We start from the raw sequence: 20,966 nt of genomic DNA on the forward strand, positions 1-20,966 counted from the left end.
TCACGGTCAGTGTGTGGTCAGTGTGTTGGCTTTCAGTCAGCAACATGGAGTCTTCAACTTTTTCAGCCAAGCAGGACTCAGAAGAGAAATAAAATGTTTCAGCCTGACTCAAGAAAACAAATTCTTGTCTTTTCATGAAGGACCTGCAACTCACTTTGCTTCTCAACTAGGGCTGCAACTATTTATACTGTTTATTTTAATTATCGATTAATCTATCATTTTTTTTTTTTTTAGAGTAACTGATTAATCATTTAGTCTATAAAATGTCAAATATAATGACAAATGCCCATCACAAATTCCCAGAGCCCAAAGTGATTCTTAAAATTTCTTACTTTGTCTGACCAGCAGCCACAAAAACCCAAAGTATTAATTTTCTAATGATATGAAACAGAGAAAAGCAGCAAATCTTAGCATTTGTGAAGCTGTAACCAGCAAATGTTTGGTATTTTTACTTGATAAATGACTAAAACGATTATTTGATAATCAAAATTATAATTGATTAATTTTCTGTCAACCGACTAATCTATTCAGCACTATTCCCAACCCATTGTTTAAGACACTAAGATTATAATATTTTACATCTTTGTTTCAAAAGGGAGGCGTTATAATTATCTGTAGAGAAAATACAGCAGACTACTGTAATATATCAATAGTCCTAAAGGTCATGATACATAGGGAAATACTTTAGTGCAAATAATTCATAATTCCTTATTTCTTACTTACTTATTTCTGTTAACACATGAAACCTTGCAGGATGTGACGTTATACAATGAAGTATTTAAAATAAACAAGTCTCTTAGATACACCACAGTCATTATTTCTTTCCTTTTATTTGGTGCAGCGGTGTGGTTAGATTGGCGTACATACAGCAATTCATTTTGGGTAACTGTACTGTTTTGTCTTTGACCAATAATCTCTGTGTCTTGGCCCTAAAAAGAGTCTTAAACATAGATACAGACTAAAGCTACAGATGACTTCAAACCGGTTCCAAAGCATTTCATACTGACAATAAAGCTAGTGAACAAAAACTATCATTGACATGTACTGTCTTTAAGCACCTTGATATTGGTAATAAATACATTCACAAAATAAATGATTGTGTGAGTGGAGGCAGGCACATCATAGCTTGTCCAGAGAATGAGAACAAACCGTTTCTGTGAACAAGACGGCAGTAAAATGGATAACAATCGGTGTGAAAATCTTTTTCTCTTCTTGGGTAACACGCTCATTTACATTTTAGGCTGGTTTACATTTCAGGTATTAAATCTATAACCTCTAACCTCCCTGCAGCCCATAATGCCCAGTATGAACCTGCACTCAAGACCAGAAAGACTTCCACAGAGCTGCATCAGAAATGGATGGTTGTTCGTGCAAATGCCTCAGGTTTTTTTTTTTTTTTTTTTTTTTAGTTTCTCATGTGTTAACAAGTCTTAACACTTCAGGTAGTTCTGAACCTGCTTGCTCCAAGTAAAAATAAAACCGGCTATAAAAAATAACACTCCATTCATAACTCAAAAAAACATTCATTAGGAGGCTGTACATTTCAGTCATACAAAAAGACAAATTGTACGACAGACTGTTTTAAAAAGACAGCTGACCAAGAAAAAAAAAACGTTCAGAGAAAGATTAGCACTCGAATATTCAAGTATAATAACTCAGACATACAACACATTCATCAGAGGAAATAATACTGGGACTTGGCTCCTTCCAAACGACTTGATTGATCAGATGCGATCAGATGGGATTCGGGTGCGGTGGGGGATCCATATACTGTAGGCAGCTGTCAGCCGAGGGGTGTGTGTCTCTCTTTTGGAGCTAGAGAGGCTTGTTCTTTATACATACGACCCCCAGCTTTGGTTCTCACGTTGTTGTGAAATTGATTGTTAATTAAGAAATCTGGTTATTCAGCTGTCCGGGGTATTTCTCAAACCTCCTCTCCGCCTCCTCACTGAAGGCATCGCCTGGAGGGAAAGGCAGCATGGAATGAAAAAGTTAGAAATTGTGTCCCAGTAAGTAATTGTATATTAAAAACAATGAATAAAGCAGTAAACAAAACAACTAGATGTTTTCTGACTGCTTACCAATGTGGCAGTTATGGAGCCAGATACGATGACCGTCGTATTTGCAGTTGCATTTCATGGCGTTATTGGTGAAGTCGCTCTCAGCCACTTCGTAATTTGGATTTATCACAATCTGAAGAGCGAGACACACACACAAGAATTGATTTCTGCAACAGGACGAATGGTCACAGACGGTTAAAAAACGTGACAGCAGATTTTTAACCCAACAGTAACTGAATAAGCCTGGTTAGTGATGGATTTTCCATGTTTAACCAGCAGTTTAAATGTTAGACCTGGGTTAGATAGTCAATAATCAGTTTTTTAATGTTTGTCTAAATCCAGCCTTAAGAGAGAAACAAGCACTTCATTTTATTTGCACTTAAGGTACCAGTGGCCAATTCCACACACACACTATCTGCTGCAATTTCCAGTCTTTCAGCACAATGTGTTTGTTTCCTGCCGATGGGCAAGTGACATGAAATCGTACATATTTGAGAAGCTAAAAATGTAATTTCACAAAGTGCCTTATATTACAAGAGTACAGACTTTTATTATGGATCAGTATGGGTGTGTGTGACTCCCAGTGGGTGGCAAGAAATTTGATGTAATTTAGAAGAAAAACAAAAACCCCAGAAAAAAATTCCCCCAACACTCAGCAAATGGTGATAATATCATATATCGCCCAAGCCCAGTGTCAAACCCCGACCCACTGGGCAAGAATAGGGAAAAGTGAGATGTTTTTATAGGCCCTTGGTGTATGGGCGGAAATATGTGTCACTAGAAACTGAAATTGAATTATTTATATTTGAATTTGAATTGCTCAACTTGAATAATTGCATTAAAAAACTGAATTTGAATCACATAATTTGAATTTGTATTGTTTAACTTGAATAATTGCATTGAAAAACTGAATCTGAATAGCATAATTTGAAATTGAATTTATTAGTTTGAAACTGAATTCCAATAAACTTGAAACTGAATGTAATATTATGAAATTGAATCTGCACTCGATTGCTGTTCCTCAACGACCAGGATGTGTGTCTCAGTAAACTGAAATTGAATTGCAAGAACTGAATTTGAATTGTGAGAACTGAATACAGTCTCAGAGCAAATTAATTCAATTTCATACTTGGTGTTTCTCTGTTTCACCCATGCAGTTTGTGTTTCCTGTTGTTTTCCTCCCTGTCCCTGGCAGTGTCGGGGCCGTGTTGCTGCTCACCTGCAGGATGTAGTTTCCAGGCTTGACGTCTGTGATGTCGATCCACTGGCAGTCGATGTCGTGACGGTACAAATCCCAGCAGCCCACAGTGATGCCTTGGTCACCGAAGTTGGCGCACTCATACCGCTTAGACACTCCTGGGGGAACAGATGAAAGATAGATTTACTGCATGAATGAGTCTACATAGATAATGCTATATCCTGTATTTAGAATACAACAACCAAAAACTAGTAAATGATAGAATATGCAGATGTAAAGTAATACTTGCAGATAACTTTTAACACCTGAATTTCAACTGTTTGATTTGCAGATAAAGCCTTTTTTTTTTTTTTTTTTGCTTTACTGGACTGTTTACAATGGAGAGACAGAAAGGATGAAACAGAGGGAGAACATGCTACAAACGTCCCAGGGCAGATTCAAATGATTAATTAAATTAAATTGTCAAATAAATTCATTCATTCAACCCAGGACAATGTGAGTACATAAAAAATTTGAGGCAACTGACCTCCACCTTTTGGCCCACATTGTAATCTGATAGCCAAAGAGTATCGATTCAGCATAACACCCAGAGAAGAAATCCTTGATCCTTTACCTATGTCATTTGTAATGTTTGATTTAATCTGCTTGGCGTTCCAGATAGGTGGAGTTCACTATGTCAGGACAACTCAGATAGTGTCAGGTAAGTTGGGAATCACAAAAAACATTAAACCGACACTAAATTGCGTTTCAAATAAATATACTGTGATTATCCAAACTTTCTGGTGCTCATCGCACTGTGCTACGTGTCAAACTCCACCCATCTGGTGCTCCAAACAGACAAAAACAAACCCACAATCTGAAAGGCCACAGCAGCATGTCAGACTCACCCTCCTGGCAGTCTGTGTCCTCCAGGCAGAAACTGGCTTTGTGTCCCTCGGCCACTTTGCTGCCGTTGGCGTTCATCAGGTCGTAGTGGGTGAAAATATCCATGCTGTGGTAGTGGCTGTAAAACACAAGGGAACAACTCATAATGAACTACAAAGAGCTTCATTAGATAAGTAGATAATCCATTATTAGAAAGTGATATCTACTCTTATAAGATGACTGAGAGCACAAAACAAGTTACTTAAACACACAAAGGTGCATTTTGAAGGGATATAAGGTAAGGTAATACTTTTGCAGATTGGATCCTCTATATTTTAGAGATATTGAATGATGAATTTCAGAAAATGTTGTTTTTTATTTTTCAAAATGGATATGCAGTGTATAACTCTTCAAATGAATGTGCTGTCATAACTTCACAGCGGCTAAACACTCAGCAGACTCATATCCACTGCAGGCTTTTGAAACCCATCCTCCTGATACTCAGTTTTATTTAATGCCAAAACTAACTGATGCAATTTCCAGAACAGCTGTTATACATATTTCTCCTCTCCTATCATCGCTGAGCTGTCTGAGAGGCTAAAGAATGACGCAGGAGGTTAAACTTCCCAGTTCTCTTCCCACTAGTTTGAAACTGCTGCTTTGTCAACTGACTCAGGGGTAAAAATGGATGGGAGGAGATCTGCTGGACAGAACTGTGGGAGGAGATCGGGGTCGTTTCGGGATGTGAGAAAGTAGCAGCTTATGCATTAAATAGAGTTGATACTAGATAATGAGACATGGGAAAGGTATAAATGGCAGATGAGTGAATAGCCAGTGATGCAGATTCGCACACCCTGCATAATATATAGTCTCATGCTGGATTGTAAATTTGTAAATCTGTCAATAGTGATCACATCAGCAATTTCTGTATTTTGAATGATCTTCAGTAGAAAAAAGATGGTTTGCACTCAAGAAGCAGTAGGTTTTCCCAAACCTTTTGAGTTCTCAGTATGCTATTTAAAATTTTTAATTTATTTATAAATGCATAAGAAACATCATTCAGAAATGTTTTGGCTAGTGCCTTCTTCAGTGTGGATGATGAACACGTATCTTTAATCTTTAAATATTCATTATTTATTGTGTTTTCATCTATATTCTAGTTTTTTGCAACAACAACCCAATTTCCCTTCAGGGATCAATAAACTTTATTTTTAAACTTTAGCATGACGGTGCAATTCCTACCACATGTGCATTACAATCAGGCAAATTGGAGTTTTAGTTCGTACAAAAATTTGATTTCTCAGACTCGACCAATGACATTATTTCTGCCTCCAGGGCAGCTCTGCTTCCGGGAATGTTTGTATTACTAAAACTCAATCTGCTAAAACCAGGTTCAGCTGATTAATCAGTTTAGTCTCCTCCTGAAACTGTGTTAAAAACTATGATAAAAACTTAAAAGTCTTGCCTCCTAATGAAGGCAAAACCTCCCCTCCCCTCCCCATGTTAGTATTATATTTTGCCCCTTACCCATGGCAGGCGTGCCAGACCCAGGAGTGCCTCCCAGCCTTGGGTCTGAAGTCAGACCGGCCGATGTTGTGGATCTGGGAGGAGAAGCGGAGCAGGCGCCGGTGTCCGTAGGGCCAGTTGGCCTTGGCGGCAGATTTGGACAGGCAGTCCTCCTCGGCGGCGCAGTAGAGCATGTGCAGAGGGCGGTCCTCGATGTAAACCGTCTGCTGGACCAGCGGGGCGTTCAGGACCAGGTCAGAGGCCGCTGTGCAGAGTCACAATTAGGATCACTTAAATCACAAGAAATGGGTTTCATATCGTCGTCATCTATTTGTGCCGTACAGTGAATATAGAAATGCTGAATTATGCTTCTCCTATTCTCACTGTGGTAATATATCAGAATCAGAACCACTTTAAAGGCCTATTTCACTGCTGTGACTATGATGATTTATTAAAACTAGGTCACCCATGTAGTAGAAATGTGCAATTATTTTTGAAATTGGAGCCCAATTTTCAAGTATTTAGTAGTATGATATTTTAATGTCTGCTTTTCCCTATCACTAGCGTAGCATGGGACGGGAGTGTTTTGGGAGACCCACATTTTGCCATCCTTGAAGGCATCACTCGAGAAAATGCGGAAACGTAGTTTGTAGTCTAAGGCCGATCTCGCCGGATGACGCGTTTTGCGTCACCCAGCGGACTTTTGCCTGCAAATGAGTGGGGAGCTCTGGGTGCAGGCAACATGGAGGGAAGTTAAACATTGTTAATTTGCATATACTACCCATATCGTAATGATACAATGCTGGTTGAAAATCTGCAAAGTTGCCCTTTAAGTCCAATAAATGTGCAGGAATTTGTCTTTGTGGAATTGCTGCAGAAACATTGACAACCTACAGAGTTTTATATTGCATACTGACAAATCATACAAGGGCAACAAGTACAAAGGAACACAAACTATATACAACTGACTATAAACAGTAATGGAAAGGATAGTACAGCCACATCAACTTTTATTGGTGGTCGATGACTTGCATCAGCTGGATTTACACGACACTGACGGCTCAAAATCAGATTTTTCCACCTATGTGACACAGATCAGACCTGTAACAATGATAATGTAATACCTGCCAGATAATGTAATGTGTCAAAATGTATAAAATTACCCTCTAAATGGTTCTAAAATGTCATCAAACAATGGAATAAATCGCCACATAATGCAATAACAGCACATTATTATATTAACTGGTGATTATTATTTCATAAGGGGTGTTACATTTTTAACTAAAGATGCAACAATAATATTGACTGATAATAAAATAACTCGAGTTATTACATTCTTAGTCAATATTATTATTACAGCCTCAGTGAAATGTGTTACTCGTAACATTTTCCAGCAATTTATTAACAGGGTTTTTTTTTACATTTTGAACCCATGTAGAGGGGAATTTTTATTACATTTTGACAAGTTATCACATTATCAGTTGCCTTTTGTTGCTGTAAAAACATATAAAACACAAGGAATCTGATATTTCTTTGTATTTGCAGCAAGGGAAATGTTATCTCTTAGCCACATTAGGGGCAAAAAGTCTGATTTGAGCCAGCAGTGCTTAATAAATCCAACTTTTAAAAAAGCCCCTCTGTTGTTTCACTCAGTGATTTCTCTCTTATATGGTCATGTTTAATCTTGTTATTTATTTTTTTATCTCTCTCTTGGGGTGTTTTTCTAAGGCGTTTGGAGTTTCATTGTCTCAGAATAGTTTGTATTTCTTTTTTTTCTCCTCTTTTCTTCCATTCCCTAATCCTGGCAGCATTAGTGCCTTGCTCTACCTGTCTTATGTTATATGACTTGTGTGAGTCTTTCGCTACAGTTGTTGTTACTCACTCTCGGAGCAGATGACCCCGGCGGCGAACTTTGCCGCTGCTTTCTGACAGCTGACAGTTTTGTGATGCTGGCACTGGCTCAGAGACATCTCGCTGCCGGTGCACTTCACTCCGCTCATAACCATCTCTGTCACGTTGCTGCTGTCCCAGTACCAGGTTTCCTTAGAGAGGGTCAGACAGCAGCAAAACACACAGACACACAAAGAAACACAAAACATGTATCTATCAGGAGATGATCGTTCACAAATGGAGCTACAAAAGAGTTCAGTGTGGGGATTTTATCCTGAAAAACAGATGTTCATGACTCATGTTGGCTGTTCAGTGAGAACACAATGTGATGCAGAGTTTATGATCACTGGAGAGCAATAACTTTGTTCACATACAGAAGGTGACTGAATAATCCTATTGCCTGTTGGCTAGATGACTATTGAGAGGCCACTATAAAATTACACATAGAATTAGTATAAATAGATCAGCTGACCACTGGACACTGTATGTTTCTTACAAAGAATGTATTTTTGATCAGTGTTTTTGGCATTCAGTTTCTTGCAATCCTTACAGATAAGTATTCCATTATTTTAGATATTTGATGAGTTCATTTCCAAAATGCTAGATATCTATTTTGTAAAACATCATTAACATTATCAGTGAAGTTCATCACTGAATATCTCATAAGTCATCAATTACCCCTGAAAGGAAAAATCCACACTTAGATACTCTTACACTGTTTTATATCATCAATCTGTGATGTTCAATCCATTCCAAGAGTTATCATATAAGTTTATAATGAAGTGCTGTAATTTATTGATGTACCCACTTTCCCTCAACCTGCCTCAGTCATCTACTTCTATTTGAGTCAGTGATTTCCTACGTTTCCCAGAATGCCTTTCAACAGCTGGAAATATCTCAAAGTGATGCACTGGAATAAGAAAAATACACCAAACAACAAAATGGCCCCACAAATGCAAAGTACATCACCAATAGCTGTTCTTTTTAAGTGTTAAAGGGTTTTATTGTGGATTTTTCCTTTACAAAGTACAATATTTTGCTTTTATTTTGTGCTATAAATCATTTTAAAGCACAAAACTACAGAATAAGTGTAACTTTTTCCAAAGGTGGATATCTAATTTTGGAACAAAGCTCTTCATGTATATCTTTGGTCCTACTTACAGTGATGGCATGCATGGAGTAGCCCAGCCCTAGCTGCCTGCAAACCACCATGGCTTCCTTTGTGGTCCAGCCTGTGCTGCACACTGTGCCCCACTTGGACCCAACCTGAACATGCACCCGGCCCTCATAAGTGGTCCGGCCGCCCACTATCCGGATCTGCAGAAATGTCCTGCTGGAAGTCAGTGATGGGGGACACACACACCTCCTGTCCTGTCTCTGAACTGTCTGGGCTGATTCTACTGTTTTTCAGTTTTGTTGTTGAAGCAGCAGTGGGGTTAGTCTGTAGCTGAGGTGAACGTTAACATGGTTTCCAGATGAAGTCACCGCTTGGCCTGGTGGTGAATGGCTTTGAGTTTTATTAGAGGTTTGGTGTATGGCTGGTCTATCCATGTGGAACAGACCAGAACAGTATCTGATCCTCCCATGTAAACCAAACCTCTACTCCAAATGACAATTATAATATACTGTCATGTATTAAACACATGCATGCATGTTCAAGTATAATCCAAAAATAAACACACCATTGTGGAATATACTGCATATTAGCATGATAAATATATTTAAGGAATATATTTAAATGTTTTACCAATACTAGAAACAATTTAGTATTAGTAAAAAACATGTAAATGTAAATATATTCATTATATTTATCAAAATAATATATTCATGTTTAAACATAGAAACACATATTATTTTTGGAATATATTTGAACATAGATGCACATGTATGTTTGGTATTTAAAAAAAAAAAATCTGTATACACTCAGTGGCCACTTTATTAGGTACAGGTACTCGTTGTTTATACAGACAGCTCCTCCAGACAGAGTCACATCTAAATAAAGCGTACAGAAAGGGTCAAGAGGTTCAGTTACTGTTCAACTAAATGTTAAAATGGGTAAGATGTGTTACTGAAATGACATTGACCATGTCACGATTTTGGTGCCAGAGGGGCTGGTTCTGGCATCTCAGACACAGCCGACCTCCTGGGATTTTCATTTTAGCGAGCTGACCTAATAAAACGGCCACTGAGTGTACATGTCAGTATATTATATTTGCATATGTCAAATACGGCAAAAGGCAATCCCCCTGGTCACGGCTCTGCTCTGGTCTTAGTGGGGTTAATGACCTACTTGCAGGCCGTGGTTAGCGTAGCCCAGGCCCATCTGCCTGCAGGCCACCATGGCCTCCTTGGTGCCCCAGCCCTCTCCACAGATCAGGCCCCAGCTCTGGGTCCCATTAGAGTCGGAGCCCATCACCTCCACACGGCCCTCGTAACGAGTGCGTCCGCCCGTGATCCGGATCTGTGTCGGGCAGAAGGGTTAGGAGGCACAAAGCAAAGCATAGATACACAAGGGCCAGGCAGGGACTTGTGGGGTAAAAACTCTCTCTGTTAGCATTACAAATTCTTTAATTCTTATGATTTTGCACAGCCAAATATCTTAAAGTTGACATGAAAGCTAATCAAATACAGATTTTTAGATTTCATTCACCGGTAAATTAAAAATATGTGACTTGGATTGGAAACTATAAACAGGAGAGGGAGTGTATCTTGCTAGAGTTTTTATCCCACTTCGCCGGCCTCTCTGTGTGTATCTATAGGGAACATGGAAGAGTATGATCTGGTAAAATACAAACTGTACAACCAGGCATACTGTCTGTTAAAGGCATATTGCTGTTGTCATAAAAAAAACAAATCTGCAAAAAATGAGTTTTTCAGGAAAATAAAAAAGAATTATTTATTTTCTCACTGTGTTTTTCAAAATATACAGTGGGGTTTTAGCAGGTTTCAATGGCCCAAGAATGAAAGTCAACACATACATAACAATGTAAACTTTCTAATCAAGTAGAGAAAAGAAAAACACAGAGATTGCAGTTGCTCTTTTTTTCATGACAGCAGCAATTTTCTGGTCTGGAAGAAATGTTGGTTGAGAGTGAAGATGTGAGATTTCTGTACTTGTTAGCTCTAAATCTCACATCTTTGTACAACCAGCAAAGAAAGTTAGAGCAGTAAACAAAAAAAATAACTGAACAGATGGAGGGTAATGCAATGAATACAAGTTCTTTCCTATGCTACAGTAGTGCAGTTATCAGTACAAACCAAAACAAATGATGCAGAAAAGCCCTTTTTTCACATATAGATCAGTGCAATAAATTCAGTATAAAACAATTAAATCGACTCTCTAACTTTTCCTGGAGCTGTCAACACACTTTTAAAATGAACGTAACATGTGAGTAAGCAGGTTCAGCTCTGACCGAGTTCTCCAGGCCCATGTACGGCACGTTGCAGCGGACCGCGGCGTCCTCCGTGTGCTGGCAGTCCTCCTCTGTGATGTTTTTAAAGGGGCAGTTCCAGATGGACTTCTCGTGACCGAGGCACTTCACCTCGTTCATGTAGATCGGACCCATTCCTGGACAGAAGAGAGAGACACATAAACAGATGCATAAACCCCTTTTTTTTTGTCTCCATCACTGCTGTGGTGTTGCATCTGCACTGCACTTCCCCAGAGATCACCTGTCAATCATACAGTGTGGGCGGGACTGTGACGTCTTTTTTCCTTGGATTTTCTGTTGATGCGGTTTGAGTTTCTCTTTTCTTTGTCTGTTCAGCCATGCTTGGCTATCGCTGCCCATGCTAACTACCCAGTTCTTCTTTTTCTGTTTGTTCCAAACAAATTAGAAATGTAAAACGCATCACTTCACATCACAGACTCCGGGTGTTCAGAACAGCTAATACAAAAGCTTTCATGAACTGGATATAGATTTAATCACTATTGTGTTATATCACTCAGTAATAGAGAGTAGCAAAGGACATTTATTTATATGAAAATGTCACAGATTATTACTTTAAAGATTACATTACATTACATTACATTACGTCATTTAGCAGACGCTTTTGTCCAAAGCGACTTACAATAAGTTAAGATAAGAAAGATAAGAAAGATAAGAACGATAAGAAAGTTAAAGATGAGAAAACTATACTCAGAGGATCTAAATACACAAGATACACACTTAGTCTAGTGTTGGATGCATAGAACTTGGCTGTGATATTTGTGTGATTCTTATTGCTTTGTTGTTACATTTTGTCTTGTTTTCATATACAAAACTGGTAGTTATGTATCCAATCATGTATAGTAATGCCTTTCAAATTATACCTCTTGAAACGAATACATCAGCGGTGGAAAGTAACTGAGTACATTTACTCAAGTACTGTACTTAAGTACAATTTTGAGATACTTGTACTTCTTTACTTAAGTATTTCCATTTGATGCTACTTTAAACTTCCACTCCACTACATTTCTACTCCACTACATTTATTTGACAGCTTTAGTTACTTTTCAGATGGAGATTTGACACAATATATTCATAATATAACAAGCTTTTAAAATACAACACATTGTTAAAGATGAAACCAGTGGTTTCCAACCTTTTTGGCTTTTGACGTCTTACAAAAAGCAGTGTGTAGTCGGGGTCACATTTCAGATGTCTATGAGTTGTTAACAGCTCCACCAAAATGATTTTTCCCTCTAAACCTCACATGGTTTCATTTCAATAAATGTTCAAATGATCCAATATTTCAGCAAAAATCAAAGATGAGAGAAAAAGTCCAAAAATTGAAAACAGATTTGTGTATCAGAACTTTGTTTTTTCTTCTTTCCTCTCCCATTAATCATCTCACGACCCCTCAGATTTATCTGGTGACCCTTTGTAGGGGCCCGACCCCTAGGTTGGGAACCACTGGACTAAACTAGCTAACTGTATATAAAGTAGTTCAAACTAGCTCCACCTCCAGCAGCTACAACAGTAACATGCTGCTTACACACTGATGCTTCAGTATTAATAATATAATGATGTCATATATAATAAAATATCAGTCAGAGGGACCAAACCACTACTTTTACTTTAATACCTTAATTACATTTTGCTGCTAATACTTATGTACTTTTACTTAAGTAGGATTTTTCATGCAGGACTTTTACTTGTAATGGAGTATTTTTTACATTGCTGTATTGGTACTTTTACTGAAGTAAAGGATCAGAGTACTTCTTCCACCACTGGAACACATAGTGTATTTTTCAAGCTTTATTCATCCAAGGCAGGTTTACTGAACATGCATGCTCTTTGTCAGCAACACCCTGGTTTACATTTTCACTCTGCTCTCACTCCATAACTAGGAGTCGCAGCACCTCAGCACCTCGGGACGATGCATTATATACTGTAATTCCCGTGAAAGGAATTCCTTCAGTGACGTCTGGGAATGTTTCTGAGCCTGAAAGTGTATAAAAACGCAGCAGCGGGGTGGTCGGTCTAAAATCCCTCTGCGTGCACAGCAGGCACGCCGCTGCCTCAAAGAGATTCTGTGATGAGTCCGCTCAGCCCACTTCCTCTGCGGTCGGAAACGTAATGCACAAACACGACAGCGGACATCGTTTCGGAGAACTGCCCCTCGAAAAGACTGCTTGTTTTTCCACGGACGGGATCTCGAGGCAAAATACCGTACACACCTCTACGTTCTTGGGGAGAATAAGTAATGAGGAACACACACACAAACATGAACGCTTCACATTTTAGGCATTTAGCTGAGTGAGTTACAGTGGACAGGACGAGATTCGGTGTCTTGTTCTGGGACACTTAAGCAGGACACATGGGATCGAACCTATGAGCTTTTGGGGACGGGACAACCTCTCTAACGGCTAGACATGCAGCTGTACACACACACACACACACACACACACATACATACACATACACACACACGCATGTACGCAGACAAACACACACTTTCAAACAGGTTCTGAAAAATGACTATACGGTTGTCAGAAGTTTAAAAGCAAGCCTAATGAAGGTATAATTCATTCACAAGCAGATGTCTGCACAGCCACTCACCCACCCACACACACACACACACACACACACACACACACACACACACACACACACACACACACACACACACACACACACACTACTTCATTCAGCTTTAGGGTTCCCATCCTGTCTGCTTTCAGCCAACATTAACTCAGGAATTTGAGCCAGAATGGCTTTTCAGCCAAATTTCTAAGCTGTTTCCAACCAAATGGCTTCTCCGAAGAAATTAATATGTGGGCGACGATATGTGTGTGTGTGTGTGTGTGTGTGTGTGTGTGTGTGTCCAGGAGGGATAAGCTAAAAGATGAATCGAAGAGTTTTGTTCTAAAAGGAAAAATCACCTACTAATGCAGCTGGAATGAAAGATAAAACTCACCATTGAATTTTATTGCATTTTTGTGACTATAATGAATTCTTACCTTCAGAGAATATAATCAACTGTGTTTTTAAAATATTTAGTGAACATTAGATAGTAATTTATTCCCAAAATGGATATATAAACTTTTGGAGTGGAGTCTTTAATTTCCACTCAGTGTAAAATGGCCAGAAAAAGTCATTTTCATCTTAAAACAGATGACCTGTCACTCATGTGGAGGCCAGGCGGCTCTTTAAGGCACAAGCTGAACTTATTAAATACACTGCACCATTTTCAAGTGAAATGATCCACAGCCTATAGCTCCAATAACACAGATGGTTCTCTGCTCTCAGAAACGCCTCACTGATACTCAGGAATCACAAATACTCTCACTGAAAAACTACGTACTAATGAATGGAGAACAACACCAGAGAATGGAGAATCATTTTTTCCCATTTTATAATCAGAGATGTAGTGGAAGGTAAACACACCTAATCTCAGTTTAGACACCTTTTCATTTCACTCACTATTATAAAATGAAATGAATGTCCAATATGAATTAATAGATAAGTGATGGCACGTGGTATTAGACAGAGTAATGTAACATGAAAATCTGTCTATTCAATAATAATAATAACTGGGTCCAAAAAATACCACATTTTTCTGTAAATTTTGGTGGGTTTCTTTCTTTCTTTCTTTCTTTCTTTCTTTCTCTCCACACAGCATTCCTTTACTTCTTAAAACGGGCTCCAAATGAGGAATCTTTGCAGGAATGTGGACTTTATTGAGGTCAGATTGTCAGAGATGACCTGAGAGATTAGACGGGCAGCGTGTGGACAGCTGATGACTGAGCCGCTGTCTGAAGATAGTGATGAGCATGTCTAGTGTAGAGGAAAAGGTTCTTGAGAATTTTTCTTCCACATCTAGTCTCAGGTGTTTGGGTTCAGAGGGATTCCATACAAGAAAAAAATCACAGAATCCACCTTATTATGCTCCTAAACAGAAATAATACACAAAAAAAGATGATGTTTTTGCACCTAGTGGTTCTTTATCATGTCTCAAAGTGAACATCTGATGCTATTATCGGATATCTAACAGTAGAAACACACTTTGCCCAGGTTCAGTCATGTTGAGTAGTTGTGGTTTTATTATTAGTTTAATCATTATTATTATTATTGTTATAAACCTGGCTTGGATGTCAGAGATGGGTTTGGGTAGATAACAATTTTCAAATCCTGATATAGTTGGAAACTAGAAATAACCGCCTCACGGTTGTATATGCCTCCACCAATAAACTTTGTTTTATCATTGCAAGGACAGTCTTTATTTATTGAACATATAGTATAATTAATGTGATTATTAGGTCAACTTAAAGGATTTTGGTGTCTGCAAAAGTAAGTGACAGCACTTCCACCGTTTTTGTAGAATGACCCAAGATCATTTTCACAGCTACAGTGGTAAGCAAAACATTATGATGTCACAGTGAACTTGACCTTTGAACTTTCGGATATAAAATGTCATCACTTCATCATTTCATCCTATTAGACATTTGTGTGGAATTTTGTCATAATTAGCGTATGAACTCTTGAGTTATGGCCAAAAACGTCTTTTGTGAGGTCACAGTGACCTTGAACTTTGACCTTTGACCACCAAAATCTAATCAGTTCATCCTTGAGTCCAAGTGGACGTTTGTGCCAAATCTGAAGAAATTCCCTCAAGGCGTTCCTGAGATATCGCATTCACAAGAAACGGACGGACGGACAACCCGAAAACATAATACAGAGGCATAAAAACGAATATATCTTTGTTAAAGTCCCACTGAAATGGAAGTTAGAGCGTCTTTAGCTTCTGTACTGTGACGTATTTCCCAGTGAAACGGAATATTTGAGCGGTGTACAGTTACAAGAGGGATTTAAATCAAATCCTTCGCATTTGATTGGACCGCTAAACAGTGGGTGGGGCTTAGAGTTCAGCGCGATACGGAGCTACAGAGAGAAACAGAGCTACAGAGGACTGTTGGCTCCACACACACCAGGTTGAAGAATGATTGATGGGTGGATGTCATGATATTATTGGTTGAAATTGGTTGGTTCATGCTTACGTAAGCACACGGCATATTTTCTTTTACAGGAAGAAAACATGATTGGATTTTGATATAAGAATACAAAGAAATTGATTTTTTGTATTTTCTTTGGCATATATTGTTAAATAGGTGCACAATATGACCAGGGATGTGATCTAAAAGGGTTAAAAATGCATTTTTCATTTCATCTCGACTTTAAACAGTGTATTTTCAGTAGGTTGTTGTTCCTGAGGTGTTTGACAGAACAGTGACCAGTGGACTCTCTCCTAACCTTGTCCCATGCGGGCCCCGGTGAGAGCCTCCTTGGCGCTGCCGAAGCCCAGCTCCCTGCAGACGACGCTGGCCGACTGCAGGCTCCAGCGGTCGTCGCACACCGTCCCCCACTCGCTGTTCTTCAGCACCTCCACCCGGCCCTCGCCCAGCTTGGCTCCGCCCTTCAGCCTCACGTTGCTCTGGACGACACAGAGACGCAGAACATCACGCTTTAATCTAAAGGGTGGAACATAGCCTGGCAAGTCGAGATGCCTGCCGTTTCTGTGCTTTGTCTATTGGACTGCTAAATACCAACCAATCCTATCCCTAACTCTTTGTGTGAAAATCAGTGTCAGTTTAAATTACAAATATTAAGTGTTTCCCCAAAAGTTTTATTCTTGTCAGTGTGGAAAAGCCTCTGAAACAGCTTTTAGACCATCATGGGCCACTAAAACTCTCCATTGAAACCTAGTTGGGTTAGCAGCTCCAGAGTTTCTCCTATTCAATGCTAGGGGAAACTCTGGGATACGTTACTGCCTTTAATTTAAGAACTAATTTACAAAGAACATTAAATGAATAAGTAGATTGTGCAAATAAAATTCCATTGCAGGTTTTCCAGACTGTATTTGTGTAGCTGCGGTCAGGGAGGAACATCCGTCATACACTGCAAAAAAGTGATTTTAGCTTGTTTCCAGACCTATTAAGCTTATTTCATGATATTTCCTGTCAAATTATCTCACTGCACTGGCAGATAATCTTGCTGGCTTCAATAAATCTCACTTGATACATGCCAATATGACTTCTTTCAAGAAATCATCATAAAATAATGAAGAAAATCTTGACACAAGAAACTTTCTCCAAGACAATTTCACTTTTACCAAGTAAATGTCCTGAAACAAGTTACATTATCCTAAAAAAAGAAGTCAAATTTGTTTAAATAGGTAACATTATCTGCAAGTGCAGTACGATAATTTCACAAAAAAAAAATCCTAAAATAAGCTTGATAAGTCTGGATACAAGATAAAATAACTTAAGTTTTGTCAGTTTTTGCAGCGTATCGGTGGTAGACGACATGACTGGCTGATACCTGATATTTATTGGCCCGATATACCGCTTCACCGATATATCGGTTGAATCCTATTTGAAACAAATACAACTATGAAGTAAGTGAAGCATCTAAGCATGAAGCTAATGAGGATTATTGCCTGTGGAGTCTGGGTAATGATACTTTCCTCACTAATAACTAAGCGCAGGAAAAAACCCCTAATTCCTAATTCAGCCCTTGAGGATGACATACTTCAGCCGCCCTGTAATTAAGAGATACTTTACCGAGGTTTTCATTTTCTTCTTCAGGGCGCTGTTCTGCATGTACTGCGGCCCCGGCATGCAGCTGACGACGGCCGGCATGCCGCCAGCGCAGGCCGAGGTGGAGTTGGGCTTGGAGAACTCCAGCGGACAGGCGGCCAGGTGAACCTCCGTGCCCAGACAGGCCACAGAGTGCAGGTGGAAGTGGTTCTTCTGACGCTCCAAATACAGCCTGCAGGGCGGAGACAGGGGCGGGGGGGGGGGGGGAATGTCAAGAATGAATGAGTGAGTACTGAATGAATGAATGAATACTTCAGTTTTACTTATACAGTGAAAATCAAAAACACGTCAGCATGCTGAGATGTAAAAGTGCACACAAGAATTATATTTTCATTGGCCCTCAGAATGAATGAATGCATGAATTAATGGATAAACAAATGAATGAATGAATGAATGAATGAATACTTCACTTGTGTTTAATTAACCAGTGAAAATCAAAAGCATGACAGTATGCTGAGATGTAACTGTTTTTTAAGTGCACATAAAAATTATATTTTTCATTGGCCTGCCTCAGAATGAATGAACGAATGAAAGAATGAATGAAAGAATGAATGAAAGAATGAATGAATGAATGAATGAGTGAATGAGTGAACGAATAAAATAATACATGAATGAATGGATGAACAAATGAATAACTGATTGAATGAATGAATAAGTGAACGAATGAAAGAATACATGAATGAATGGATGAACAAATTTAATAACTGATGGAATGAATGAATGAATGAATGAATAAATGAATGAATGAATGAATGAATGAATAAATGAATGAATGAATGAATGAATGAATGAATGAACGAAACCAGGAATACACAATTCTTCTGCTCTACAAAGTAAAACTGAACACGTATGCTTGCTTCTGAAAATGTTTTGGGTTTGTTTCAGGTCAACACAACACACACCCATCAGTCCATGTTGCTAGTTAAAATACCTGAGTGTCACTCAGGTTCACACAGAATATCACAGATATTGTCTCAGTTGGCAAAAACATCAAAGTAATGTCCCCAGTACTGTTGGACAATAGGAAATATTCACTGTTATATCTGAGAAGCCAAACATATGACCTGGAGTGGAGTGGAGATCGCCACTAAATCTGTGTTCAATAAAGTGGAAGAATAAACAAACCTAGACATTAATTCAATCTGTGAAAACATTTATTCAAAGCCTGTAGCAAAATGGTTATTTGAAATCAAACAAAAATGATTGGGTAATGTGTGTGGTACATGCACACAGGCTATTCTGCACAACAGTAAAATACGGTATGTACTTTTACTTTTTGGCTAAAATAACCCAGCAAACAAATAACTCTGTGTCTAATCCAACGCTGGTTTCCATCAGATGAAATTACTGAATTTGTGAGGCATGTGGAAACAGTGTGTGTGTGTGTGTGTGTGACTGTGTGTGTCTCTTTTCAGACGGTTCATTCTCCCCATTACATATGAATTTACCCGCTGAATTGTTTCTCCTCAGTTTACCTTTTGCCAGAGCCGCTCTGTTTAGACTTAGAGATAGCTTTAGCTTTGGATGTCTGCCTGCAAGGTAAACACTGGTTAGACTGCACAGTTAGAGAAAGCAAATGAGCTGACAAACAGTGACAAATCTTAGTAACAAAGGTTACATGATGCACACACAGACATTGGAAAACTGTAACTGCACTCATTTAAAGGGACGGGGCATTTTCAACACATCCATGTTAAACATCCATCTACATTGGTGCTACTTTTCAGCTCAAAATATGCTAATAACAATATACTGTTTTGAAAAGTAACAGATGTTTTGCCCCAACTAGACACACAGATATGTTGAAAAGACACATCCTCCTTAAGAGTGCATAAAAAACACAAAATATGACAGAGAATCACATTACTTACACATTAATTACAGGATAATTATTAACATGTTGATTAGTACAAACTATGTTACTCTGATTGAACTATGAGATGCAAGAAGTGTCAATGTGAACCTCGAGTTCCCACATCAACTTTGTTCCCTTATGGCATTTCTTTTTATTTTTGGGTGGGATGTTGGCACAGAGCTGGAAGACCCCTATATAGTCCTAATAATCAAAGCATGATGTTCCATGGTCATACAATAAAGCATACTGTACAGTCTGAGTCAGCAGGTTCTTAAACTATTTGAGCACAGGACCCAAATGAGAAATATAGTCTCTCATCCTGAGACAAAACCTAAAGACCTGGTTCAATTAGAATTTGCAAATTATTATTTATTATCTTTTGCTTTAATCAAATTGGAGCAAAGACATCAGGAAGTCAACATGGCTACCAGGCCTGGGGAAGTTAGTGGTTCTTAATGTTCTAGAAAGAAATGTGAGGATTTAGCATTTTATCAGATTCTAACAGGATGTTTTCAGTTTTGAGGCTGTTCAGGTGCCCGGGTCGTTGGCCCAGCTGCCCCTCCTGGACCCACGTTCAAGTATATTTTTGTCAAAGTCTTTACACTACAGTCATCTGATTTTTAACCTCTATATTCAGAGAAAGTAATCCTTACTATTCGTTGTCATTACTTGTTTGTTTTCATCTCCTTACAGCCCCTGATGGGTGGGGTTTTACCACATCAGGACAATCCAGATAGTGCCATGTAAGCTGTCAATCACAGAAACATATCTCTTCTTTCCTGTGATTGCCAAAACTTTGTGACTCTCATTGTCCTACGTGGCAAACCCCACCCATCTGGTGCTCCAAGCAGGCTAAAACAAATGCTGAGGATTATTTGTTCTTGTCGTGTGGACTCAGTAGACTCCGGCCTGTGACCATTTTAGTTTAAGAACCCAGGGTGTAAGCTATTGACCTCGTCCAAAAAAGCATGCCATAATAGGGAATGGGATTTCCAGCTGTTGCATTAGATTAGACAGACACTAATCCATGGAAAAATGAAGTCCCGGTCACTCACAAAGCACAGATTGACAACATCTGTCCCATCAAAACGCCATTAGCTAAGGATTCAAAACATAAAAAACACCCAGTCAACCTTTTCTCTGCTGATAATATCCCTGCACCAAAGATACAAAGACAAATTCTTGTATATTTATTGTACTTGCCAATTAACAAATCTCAAATCTTAACTGGTTTGTGCATTAGATGTACTAGTTAAGAAAACGTAAGAAATATTTATATATATGCCATTGATCAGGTGTCAGCCTGTACAATCTGTGCCATGTGAGTGGAAATGTGACAGAAGAAGAAGAAGAAAAAAAACACCAAAACAGACATAAAAGGAAAACTGAACCTCCAGACAAGACAACCATGAATTATAACTGGATAAAACGAAACTACGCAACCCATTCACATGCTGCACACATTAAGAATACAATATTAGAAAGGAGGGAGGAGGGGGGACTAGCTTGAAA

The 20,966-nt window shown here is 38.8% G+C and overlaps 1 protein-coding gene across 2 annotated transcripts; it reads right to left on the reverse strand.

Annotated features, from left to right (window-relative positions):
- Positions 1 to 825: 825 nt before the first annotated feature.
- Positions 826 to 17,765, reverse strand: LOC139639330 (lysyl oxidase homolog 3B-like). 2 transcript variants are annotated; one of them, XM_071513415.1, is made up of 10 exons: positions 17,564 to 17,765; positions 16,254 to 16,434; positions 10,932 to 11,086; positions 8,680 to 8,835; positions 7,511 to 7,670; positions 5,650 to 5,893; positions 4,146 to 4,261; positions 3,280 to 3,416; positions 2,082 to 2,193; positions 826 to 1,961 (listed from the first exon to the last, which is right to left on the reverse strand). In XM_071513415.1, exons 1-10 carry the CDS (start codon positions 17,639 to 17,641, stop codon positions 1,888 to 1,890), a joined length of 1,413 nt encoding a protein of 470 aa, XP_071369516.1. In that variant the 5' UTR covers positions 17,642 to 17,765; the 3' UTR covers positions 826 to 1,887. The 2 variants fall into 2 exon arrangements, with proteins under 2 accessions (XP_071369516.1, XP_071369515.1); XM_071513414.1 differs by lacking the exon at positions 8,680 to 8,835 and adding an exon at positions 9,809 to 9,979.
- Positions 17,766 to 20,966: the final 3,201 nt, after the last annotated feature.

This window comes from Centroberyx affinis, unplaced genomic scaffold, assembly GCF_046629955.1.
Source record: "Centroberyx affinis isolate AG114_WGS23_722 - 3 ecotype Tasmania unplaced genomic scaffold, CSIRO-AGI_Caff_v1 ptg007140l_1, whole genome shotgun sequence".
Taxonomy (NCBI): domain Eukaryota; kingdom Metazoa; phylum Chordata; class Actinopteri; order Beryciformes; family Berycidae; genus Centroberyx; species Centroberyx affinis.

Excerpts from the sequence above, each read along its gene's own strand:
- LOC139639330 (XM_071513414.1), bottom strand. The coding sequence starts at position 17,641 with ATGCCGGCCGTCGTCAGCTGCATGCCGGGGCCGCAGTACATGCAGAAC. Across the intron at positions 11,087-16,253 it reads CGGGGCCCGCATGGGACAAG|GAATGGGTCCGATCTACATG; the intron begins GTTAGGAGAGAG and ends TCTTCTGTCCAG. Across the intron at positions 7,671-9,808 it reads ACGCTAACCACGGCCTGCAA|GAAACCTGGTACTGGGACAG; the intron begins GTAGGTCATTAA and ends ACCCTCTCTAAG.